This window comes from Phalacrocorax aristotelis, chromosome 9 (assembly GCF_949628215.1).
Source record: "Phalacrocorax aristotelis chromosome 9, bGulAri2.1, whole genome shotgun sequence".
Lineage (NCBI taxonomy): Eukaryota > Metazoa > Chordata > Aves > Suliformes > Phalacrocoracidae > Phalacrocorax > Phalacrocorax aristotelis.
In genome coordinates this window covers 25,907,320-25,918,342 of record NC_134284.1, presented here as the reverse complement: position 1 = coordinate 25,918,342, position 11,023 = coordinate 25,907,320, and the positions used below count along the sequence as shown (strand labels likewise).

General features: G+C 46.1%; 1 protein-coding gene across 1 annotated transcript; it reads left to right on the top strand.

The window, feature by feature from the left end:
• The first annotated feature begins 301 nt into the window (after nt 1-301).
• On the top strand, nt 302-8,700 carry HSP90AA1 (heat shock protein 90 alpha family class A member 1). Its single transcript, XM_075103941.1, has 11 exons — nt 302-465; nt 1,975-2,133; nt 2,231-2,597; nt 3,129-3,262; nt 3,740-4,048; nt 4,746-4,911; nt 5,189-5,379; nt 5,511-5,658; nt 6,788-7,056; nt 7,416-7,749; nt 7,947-8,700. The coding sequence occupies exons 2-11, from the start codon at nt 1,975-1,977 to the stop codon at nt 8,054-8,056; spliced, it is 2,187 nt and encodes a 728-aa protein (XP_074960042.1). The 5' UTR covers nt 302-465; the 3' UTR covers nt 8,057-8,700.
• The last annotated feature ends 2,323 nt before the right edge of the window (nt 8,701-11,023 follow it).

The following is an 11,023-nucleotide window of genomic DNA, read 5'->3' as shown; positions in this document are numbered from 1 at the left end:
GCGCCCAACCGCCACTCCGTGCGAGCCACCGCGCATGCACCTGCCGCCCGCCACCCCGCCCCACCCGAGCCGGCGGTTGGGCGAATAAGGAGAGCGCGCGCGCGCCCGCGCGCTCATTCAGCCACCAGCTCATGCGCGGAATCCACCCTTCTACACCCCCCCCGCCATGATAGGCAAGGCGTCTGCGCGATCCCCGCGTTTTGACGGGCACCTTCCGCGGACGGCTACTATTGGCTGCGAGAGGCTTGGCCCCGCCCCTCGGCGGGGCGGGCGGAGCCCCCGCCCCCCCGCCGCCTCCCCCGCGCCTGCCGGTGAAGGTTCCCGATGGTTCTGGAAGGAGGCGGCGCCGGCTGTATATAAGCCCGGCGGGCGGCGGGGAGCGCGCACTAGTGGAGGCACGCCGGTACGGGTAGAGCGCGTTTGTGGTTTCGGTGAGGAGACTAGCAGCCTTTTGCCCCTGCAAAGGTGAGCAGTGGAGGTGGCTGTGGCGGCAATGGGTTGTGCGGCGGCGGTAACTCTTAGGGGAGCGCTTTCTTCTCGCGTCCTGGAGGCGGATGTGTGGCCCTGCCGGCCCCGGGGGCCCAGGGGAGCGGGATGTGCCTTCCCTTGTTTCGTCCCTAGTGAAGGGAGCTGGGGGGGGCGCTGGGTCTCGAAGCCGGGGTACGGGTGGAGGGAGCGAGGTGCTGATGCCTGACAAGTCTGCGAGCTGATTTATATTTTTTTATACCCGGAGTAAGGCCGTTGGGTGGCGGGGGGGAAGAAGCAGGGAGCTCCCGGTAGTGGGGCTGCGGGGGAGTCGCGGGCAGCGCGTGCTGTGGCTGCCGAGGGGTGCAAGGCAGTTCCCCTTTCCCCGGGGGCGCCCCAGCCCCGTTTCGCTGAGAAGGGTGGCCGGGGAGCTTTGCTTTTCGTAGGTGGGTGCTCGGCCGGGAGAGCGTAGGGTGGCGCGGCTCGCCGAGGGGGCAGTGGCTGGGGGGAGCGGAGGAGGACTGGGGGCCGCCCGGCGGTGCGCCCTGCGGGCGGGGAGGTGGGGGGCGGGGGGGAAGGCTCTGGCAGTTTCTAGAACCTTTCCCGCTGCCGGGGACGGCCGGCAGGGGGCGCTGCGCGGCGCGCGCGGGAGGGCGCTCCCGCCCCGAGGCTCCGCTCCCGGCGGCATCGGGGGCGCCGGAGCCGCCGCTGGCAGCCCAGGCGTTTCCTTCAGCATCAGACTAAGTAGTGAGTGTTAAGGCTTGGTTGCCGGATTGAGGTATTGCGCTTGGTCTCCGTTTGTTGTGCGGTGACTGAAGCGGGGTCGGAGGTGGAGAGGTTTTACTTTCCGACGCGAAAGAGGTGTTACTTTCCGTCGATCCTGAGCTTCGACTCGAGCGCAGGATAGCCTAGGCAGCAGGTGGCCGGCCAAGTTTGGGTACTCTATCTGTGTAGGTCAGAGTAACGGGCTCGGCTGAGCCGTATTGGTACATAAATTACACATCCGGGTAGTGTCTGCATCTGAGAATAGTAGTTACATGAGCAAAATAATGCGGTGCATGGGAGAAAAGTACTGCCAGTAGAGACTTTACCGTGAAAATCGACTACAGAGTAATACAGGTAGCTTCTCAAATGCTGGGCTAAGTTACCAGTTTCTTTTTCTTCTTTGTAACGTGTACTGGGTCTGTGACAAGGGGAAGAGTTGTCTATTAATTTGTAAACTAATGAAGGGGAGAGGAAAAGTTCTGTCTTACCCTGAGTGGTGCAAGCCAAGAATGTAAAGCAAGTATGTAGTTAAAATTTTGTACCTATTTTAAGTACTCCTTAAAACTCCTGAGTTGTTACTGGTAGGAAATAAGACTGCGGGGGCAGGCTGTTGTGTTCATGTGGTGATGTATTTGAAACCATGTAGTCAGATAGCTTTATCTCAGAATGCCGTTGTCTCTTCCCATAAAAAGGTATGTGCAACAAGCTGTTCAGGTGGGATTTCAACTCTTGCTCTCTTTACAGATGCCAGAAGCTGTGCAAACTCAAGACCAACCAATGGAGGAGGAGGTGGAGACCTTCGCCTTCCAGGCTGAGATCGCTCAGTTGATGTCTCTGATCATCAACACTTTCTACTCCAACAAGGAAATTTTTCTGAGGGAGCTGATCTCCAATTCATCAGATGTAAGTACTTTCACTCCTAGGCTGGTTCGTGCCAATGGGACTGTTAAAATTTTTAGGAATAGATAGGGAATGCTAAAGCCTGCCTCTTCTGTTACAGGCTCTGGACAAGATTAGATATGAGAGCTTGACTGATCCAAGCAAGCTGGATTCTGGAAAAGACCTGAAAATTAACCTGATCCCAAACAAGCATGATCGCACTCTGACAATTGTGGATACAGGCATTGGGATGACGAAAGCTGACCTGGTCAACAACCTTGGTACTATTGCCAAGTCTGGTACCAAAGCATTCATGGAAGCCCTGCAGGCAGGAGCTGATATATCCATGATTGGGCAGTTCGGTGTTGGCTTCTACTCAGCCTACCTGGTTGCAGAAAAAGTGACAGTGATCACCAAGCACAATGATGATGAACAGTATGCTTGGGAGTCATCAGCTGGAGGATCTTTCACTGTCAGGCTTGATAATGGTGAGTATTAAAACGTTTCTGTTCAAGTATGCCTTGTAAAGGTTTCTGGCATTGGAATACCTACTCTGCATTGAAAAAGACAAAAACAGAGGAAATGGGTAGTACTAGCCACGTGTTGGATCAAGCACTGACACAGCTGTTCCCTTGCCATTCCAGTTTGAGTAACTATTGGTACATGGTAAGGGAATACCTGAAGTAAATGGTGCAGTAGAATGAAGAATAAGCTTTCAAAGCTTATACAGCGAAATATATTTGTAGACTCCTGCAACAACTCTATATACAGAAACTTGAAAGATGACACGTGAACAGACTTACCTACTGAAAGTCACCTTAAGCTTATGCAAAATACATGCTGGGCGCGGGCAGGTTGAGGAAGTGTCTGTAAGGCTGTTTCTGTACACAGAAGCTTACACTTACCAGTGGTAAAGGAATTACTGATACAGGAGTGCTTTTTTTAAAGGAGGTATCTATTAAATTAGCCAAAGCCTAGTCTGCTCCTGCACAAGTAAAACCTGTAAACTTCCATTCTAGGTGAACCTCTGGGTCGTGGAACCAAAGTCATCCTGCATCTTAAAGAAGATCAAACTGAATACCTTGAGGAACGGCGAATCAAGGAAATTGTGAAGAAGCATTCTCAGTTCATCGGCTATCCAATTACTCTCTTTGTATGTACTTTGCTTGAAATACTACGTAATATAAGCATTGTCAGCTTGAAACAAGTGAATTTTCACAACTGAAGAGCGAGCAGTCCATGTGTATTTTGTTCGTTAAAATTGTTAGAGATGTTACATGGCTGTAGCTCTCTTGAAATGCAGTTCTGTTAAGTACAACTTCGTTTTACAAAACCAAGCAAAAAAATGTTTTGCCAAGTTAGTAGTATTATGGTCTCCCAACCATTGAGTAAATGAACTACGTTTTGGTGTATTGTTAGTAGAAATAAAGTGTGAGTAAATAACATGAACTACCACATAAGCATATGGAAACAAAATAACACTTGGGTCTCAGCGCCCAGAATGAAGTTGTTAATTGAGTCCTGGAGGAAAAGGTGACACCATGTGCATGTAGTTCTGAGCTTTGTGATATTGCAAGGAACACATTGAACTGAGAAACATGGAAGTTTTACCTAATGATGTCTTCTGTAGGTGGAGAAGGAGCGTGATAAGGAGGTGAGTGATGATGAGGCTGAGGAAAAGGAAGAGGAAAAAGAAGAGAAGGAGGAAAAGACAGAAGATAAGCCAGAGATAGAGGATGTTGGTTCTGATGAAGAAGAAGAAAAGAAGGATGGAGATAAGAAGAAGAAGAAGAAGATTAAGGAGAAGTACATTGATCAGGAGGAGCTCAACAAGACTAAGCCCATTTGGACCAGGAATCCCGATGACATTACCAATGAAGAATATGGGGAATTCTACAAGAGTCTAACTAATGACTGGGAAGACCATTTAGCTGTCAAAGTAAGTTCTTGTCCTTCTTCAGGTCCAGTTGTTTTTGCCAGTAAGGCCAGAAGCTTGCTAGACAGGGTAACTGAACTCTTATCTATTGCATCAGATCTTACCGTGATAAGTTGTGTAGTATTTGGAGTGATGCTGCTGGTTAGAACACCTCCACTATGCGAGGGTAACACTGTACTACAATTATTCTGGCTGTTGTTAAGGCTGTTTTTATAACTTTAATCAAATCCATGCTTCAATTTAACTGTAAATAAAAGTAAGTGCAGATGCCTTCCCAGTTTGTAGCTTAGTTGTTAAAAATCTAATTGAAAAATTTAGATTTCAAATGAATGTAAATTTAGTTCCTTGGGTTTGTAGCTTAGTTTTGAAAAGGCCTAAAGCTAAAGGGGATGGGTAAGTGAGACTGTCCTTTTTGTGTGTATGTAGTGGGAAGTGCTGTAAGAATACACATGCTTCCTGAAGCCCAGTATATAATATAGGAAACTGCAAATGTCTTCTGTATCGGTCTGCTTGCCTGGTAACACTGAACAGACCTTAGATATGTTTTGTCTGGAGAACGTACTTGTTCCTGACCCATGTCTTCTCTAACGTGTTGAATTTTTCATGAAATCTCAAGTGGGTATTGTTTGCCTTCTGTTAAACGGTTACTAAGGTGAGAGCCCTACAAACTGATTAAAATGATCGCCTTGCTTTCTCACAGCACTTCTCTGTGGAAGGGCAGTTGGAATTCAGAGCTCTCCTGTTTGTCCCGCGGCGTGCACCCTTCGATCTGTTTGAAAACAGGAAGAAGAAGAACAATATTAAGCTGTATGTACGCCGAGTTTTCATCATGGACAACTGTGAGGAACTGATCCCTGAATATCTGAGTGAGTATTTGAGGAAAGTGTTTCCCAAAATAGTAGAGCAGCTACTTAGCAACTTCGTAGTTTCCCTTTGTATTTAAAGAAATTGGGAGAGGGAAGACACAGTTGATCAGGAAGTACCTGAGCAGTTGGAGAAAGTACTGCTTTCTGTTGTCTAGAATTCCGTATAAACCAACTAATAATTATAAAAGGGCAAAGCCACCTAAGTGGTGAAAGGTCATCCTGATTTTTAAGACCTGGAAAGCAAATTCTCACCATCATTTGCACCATTGCCTTCCAGATTTCATGAGAGGTGTGGTAGACTCTGAGGATTTACCTCTGAATATTTCTCGTGAAATGCTGCAGCAAAGCAAGATCCTGAAAGTGATCCGGAAGAACCTGGTGAAGAAGTGCTTGGAACTTTTCACTGAGTTGGCTGAAGACAAGGAGAACTACAAGAAGTTCTATGAGCAGTTCTCAAAGAACATAAAGGTTTGTAGTTTTTCTCCTTACTAGTATTGACTGTAGGAGCTACAGATTTTTGCTAACACCTGAAATACTAAAATGCCACACTTCAGTTTTTATTTAAAGGAATCACTAATAGGTTTTTTTCTGCTTTGTAGCTTGGCATACATGAAGACTCCCAGAACCGCAAGAAGCTGTCAGAGTTACTGAGGTATTACACGTCTGCATCTGGTGATGAAATGGTTTCTCTGAAGGACTACTGCACTCGCATGAAGGAAAACCAGAAACATGTCTACTACATCACTGGTGAGTTGGTGTCAGAAACTGTAAATATACTTACAGATGCAGGGTTATCTTTTGGGGAGTCAGAAAATGACAAATAACAATGGTCAGTTCTCTTGGTGAATTCAAGAAGAAACTGGGATTTTAAGTGAAAAAAATCTTACTGTGGTAATGTAATTATAATTAGTTCTGTAAAAACAGTTACATTTTCAGTCTCTAGCTAAGCTGCACTGCCTGCCAGAATATTTGTTGAGGTGTCACTTCAGTGAGTACGTGATGAAGGAACCTTACTTAGCAAGACAGAACTTGTGGTGCAATTCCACCAAATCTCTTCAGTACTATAGTATTTATGAAATAAGTGGATGCTGCACAGTGCTAAAACTATGTGAAATAAGATCATAGTTAGGGTTCCGTAGTGTCATACTGTGTCCATGTGGACAGCAGAACGAGCTACCTTCTCTGTACTGCGAACTCTGCCCTTGCAAACACGCTGAGACCAGTAATGAGCTGTAAAAAAAAAAAAAAAGCTCTTCAGGTATTGCCTTGCGTTTGAAATACAATGTTTGGTGTCACTGCTGCCACCTTGAAGGTATGGGAGGATGCCAGTTTTGTGAAGTGCCCCTTCCACAGATATCTTACCCGTCTAGGACTTTTCTCCTGTAAGCCCTGAAAGTATGCTCTGGAGTATTTGAGGTGCCTTTATCTTCCAGATAGTTTTGTGTTCTGGCTTTAGCTAATAAATTTGGCCAGCAGTATCTGAAATTTTAAGACCTAATGCTCAAACCAGTTTAATTCTTTGGGCATAAATATTAAGACATATTTCAAAAGGTGAATGCTGTACAGGGCTTTTCAGTTTTCTTCCTTGGCAGGATTGTGAAACATTGCTTACCTGGCATTCTAAGAAATTGAAATTTACTTTCAAATGAGTGAAGTATTGTAAGCTGTGGTGTCACTTGGAAAGGCTTGAGTCTCTTCAGGCCAACCTAATCTTTGCAGTACCCCATTGTACCTGGTCTGCGTCCCTTTTTTTCTACTGATAACGGACATAAAGCATCACTGGAAATGTTGCATAGGCTCTTACAGAAAACAGGTAAGCTGCTGTGTTACAGTGCTGAGGTTCAAACCACAAGTGTGGCATTTTTGCTTCTTGCAGGCGAAACAAAAGATCAGGTGGCCAACTCTGCTTTTGTGGAGCGTCTTCGCAAACATGGCCTGGAAGTGATCTACATGATTGAGCCTATTGATGAGTACTGCGTGCAGCAGCTGAAGGAATTTGAAGGCAAGACCCTGGTTTCTGTAACAAAAGAGGGTTTGGAGCTTCCAGAAGATGAGGAAGAGAAAAAGAAACAAGAGGAGAAGAAAGCCAAGTTTGAAAACCTTTGCAAAATAATGAAAGATATACTTGAGAAGAAAGTAGAAAAGGTACTGACTAGTACTCATTTTGTCTGTAACAAGTTGTTTAATGATCTGAAATGAAGTTGTGGCAGAGAAGGCTCAGGTACCAATGTCTGCTAAAATTTCCTTTTCTGAATGTGAGCAAGCCCTCTGCAAGAGGGAATTTTATAGATGCAAGGTGTCTCTGTTTTGATTTTTTTTTAAGTGAAATGAGTCTTCCATGACATGCAGCAGCATTTGAGAGTTGAACCTTGGTTTTATGGTTGGACTCAATGCCCTTAAAGGTCTCTTCTGAACTAGATGATGCTCTGAAATCAGTGGGGATAGATGGAGCGTGTGTGTTGAAATGTTAACTACAAACTTCTGCCTTATGTTCACTTTTAAAGGTGGTTGTGTCCAACCGTTTAGTCACTTCTCCATGCTGCATCGTAACAAGCACGTATGGCTGGACTGCCAACATGGAGAGGATCATGAAGGCGCAGGCCTTAAGAGACAACTCCACAATGGGATACATGGCAGCAAAGAAACATCTGGAGATTAACCCTGATCATTCCATCATTGAAACACTGAGGCAGAAGGCTGAGGCTGATAAGAATGACAAGTCCGTGAAGGATCTTGTCATCTTGCTGTATGAAACAGCACTCCTGTCCTCTGGCTTCAGTTTAGAAGATCCCCAGACACATGCCAACCGCATTTACAGGATGATCAAACTTGGCCTGGGTAAGAAACCTGTCCTGTCTAGAGTGAACTCTGGGCATCATCACGTGCCCTCACAGGGTACATGGGTGTCTGGAGAGTGCCTTGGTGCTGCTTTGTACTTGTGGGAAAGGGGGAACCCCCAGAGGAACTGAAATGCTGAGGAGAGCAAAGCTTTGGGTTCTGGTGTGGCATTAATGGTGCTTGTGTTTCCTGGGCAGGCATTGATGAAGATGATGCTGCTGCAGAAGAAGCTGGTCCAGCGGTTACTGAGGAGATGCCACCTCTTGAAGGAGATGATGACACGTCACGCATGGAGGAGGTGGATTAAAACAGTTTACAGGAACTCATGAATGTTTCCTTGGCTAATATGAATAAGTTATATTTTGTATATTATGAATGTTACCTGCCAAAAAAAAAAAAATCTTTGACACTTTGTCTGCATTCCCTCTTTATATTTATTTTCAAAGATGTTATACCTTTATTTTTGTTACATTGCTTTTTCAGCTGATGTGAGATACAAATGCTGTTGAGGGAATATTTTCTTTAACACTGTACAACCCTAAACAGGCAAGTAAAGAGTAGTCATTTTTGTCTGTATTAGCTGGTTGCAGGTGGCAGGGTTTTTGACTTATTCTTAATTGCCGGAAATGGGGGAAAGAACTAACAAAAAGACGGTATGACATCAGGATGTTCAAGTTTGTCTAGCATTCTACAGCTCTTCAACTCTAAATATATCTTGACATACAGTACCTAGTAACTAGGTATTAGGAGAGCTTGAAATACTTGGGGAAGCTTTAGCCCTTTTGCTCCTAACAAGGTCTTGATGTTTAAAGTTGTTTTTTATACTGTTTAAGGATTCTGGATTGCACTCTACCATAGAATAGAATCCACTCTAAATCTCTATTGTGACTTATGCAACTCTGCATGTACAGTTCAAACCTAGAACTGTAAGAATAAAAGTGTTAAGAATGAGCCGTGTCACTGACTTGTCTGTTCACACTGGGAACGAAGTCAGCTGTTCTGCCATCAGTTGCTGCTTTGAATCTGGAGTGCGAGCTGCTCTCATTAAATCTGCAGTTGCTAGTGCGTGCTCTGTGGGGCCACTACAAACCAGTACCACACTGAAGTAGGGAAGCTGAGTGGTTCTTAAGACCTCAAGACAATTTTGATCTGAATAACAGATCATTTGCCTCCAGTCATGTTTAACTTGTGTTGACGATCCAGCCATTTTTTGAAGACTTGACAAATTGAGTGAGACTCCTAATGCTGCCAGCCTGATCCCTCGTGCTGTGTGGAGGAGTTCAGCATGTATGTGAGGTGTGGCTGGCTGTCAGCGCTACCATGTACAGGCTCTCAAGAAGTGACTAGGCTGTGCTGCATGCTGTACCCCTTGGCCTGCCTCTCGGAAGGAGAGCCGTAAAAAAGCAGAGTGAGCGGTTGGTTGCCAGCCACCTCCAGCAGGCTGCCCCTGTGGCTGAGTGCTCCCTGCAGGGTAGGTGCCATCCCCTGAGGGGGGCGCAGCTCCTGACCTGTATCTGCAATGAACTCATTGCGGGGGGAAAAGTCCCGAGCATCTTGGCCCTGGTCTCTGAGGGGTCTTGGTTTAGTTTCCCACTTCCACCTGTTCTTGTTTCACAACTGATCTTTGAGCTCTTGTTTCCCAGTGTAAAATAACCTACATGGGCCAAAGCTGGGTTGGATTTTTTGTCATAAGGTGAAAGGCCAATTATTTTTTGTTACAGCCGTATCTTTATGGTGTCTAAACCAATTTACTTCTGGCAAGCTCACGCAAAGGAGTTGGTTGCCTGAGTTTGCCTTCCAAAAGATACTGTGTGGTAACGTCAGAGCAGCCCTTTCTGGGGGTGGAGAGTCTGACCTGTGCGTTGGTGGTAGGGTAGAGCGGTGGGTGCACTAAGGCAGGTTGGCTGGTGAGGTAGGCGGCCTTACGGCGGTCACTTCAAATGGATGTTTATACGTGTCAGTTTACTAGGCTGATACGCTCAGGCTTTTGCAAATCATTCTGAATTATTTCTCCAAAGCTACCTAAGGGATTGGATATGAAAACAAAAGGCTGCTTCAGTGCTGCTTATGCAGTTGCTGAAGGCCTAATGAGCCTGAAGGCTTCTGGTTTTTCTACACACTAACCGCCTCACTGAAACATTTTTTTTTTTTGCCAATGCTCGCGTTGGATCATGTTACTCTATTTCAGTAGGGAGATCCTCACAGGACCTGCAAGAGGAAATGGATGGCACTTCCCTTCCGTGGCTCAGAACCTTCAGTGTATGAAAGGAAACGTGCCTGTCAAAAATCATGCCCTCACACAGTTTGCAGTGTGTGATGTGAACTGTCACATGTCCGAAGGTTGTTCCCAGCTCTTGGTGCCTCAGGGCACCTACAAAACAGCTTGAAGACATGACATAAAATGTCCAAAATCACTTTAAATTACTGGCGTTTCAAAAGGCCTGTGGAAGAGATCGGTGCTCACCGTATCAGAAGCGAGGCGGTGGTAGCACCTTCAAATGTCAAAACGGAAAGAATTTTCCTGGGCGGTGAGGGAGGAGATTCGGTTTCCCCATCCCAGCCTGCCTGGGGGCTGGGCGAGACCTACTTAAACCTAAACGTGTGTCACCATTCCTAGGCGACGGGTAGTCATTCTGTTCCCACCGGTGTGGCTAGGATGAGCTGTCCTCCCAGCGTTCCGTTACCTTGTGCCATAGTAATGAAGGTGCTGTTGCTATAGTGATGAGGATGACAAACATGCAGTTGTGTGGCTTGTGAGGAGTTGCACAGGTAGAACGTTGGTGCGTCAGTACTGCCCTGCGGTTTGGTGCTTGGGTGACAGGCACGGCGACCAGGAGGTCGCCCTGCCACCTCAGGGCACTCAGCTGCTGAAAGCTCTCTGGTTGGCAGACGTCAGCCTGCTTCAGGTCATTGCTCCAAGGCCTCACTGGCAAAAATGCAGTGGTGTTGTACCAAAACTAAGGACTTGAAAGCAGGTGGGTTTTGTTATATGTCTTGTGACTAAAAGCTATTTTACAAGACCTTTATAATATGTAAAATGTTGTGAAAATCTTCCGATCAGTACATTGAGATCTAAAATTTATGGTGTCAAAAGACACTAAAGACAGACTTTTCCAGTGGGTCAGTGAAGAGATGGCTCAAGTCTTTGACCCAAGTCTTCACTTCCCTTGAAAACTAATTTATCTGCTGGAGAAGAACTTGGTGAAACCTGCAGGCTACCTCCAGTGAGGACGGGCTAGTGTTCTGAGTCCTTTTATGCGTGACACCAAGCAGT

Coding starts and splice junctions, on each gene's coding strand:
- HSP90AA1 (XM_075103941.1), top strand. CDS start 1,975: ATGCCAGAAGCTGTGCAAACTCAAGACCAACCAATGGAGGAGGAGGTG. Junction 3,263..3,739: donor GCTATCCAATTACTCTCTTT/GTATGTACTTTG, acceptor TGTCTTCTGTAG/GTGGAGAAGGAGCGTGATAA. Junction 5,659..6,787: donor ACATGTCTACTACATCACTG/GTGAGTTGGTGT, acceptor TGCTTCTTGCAG/GCGAAACAAAAGATCAGGTG.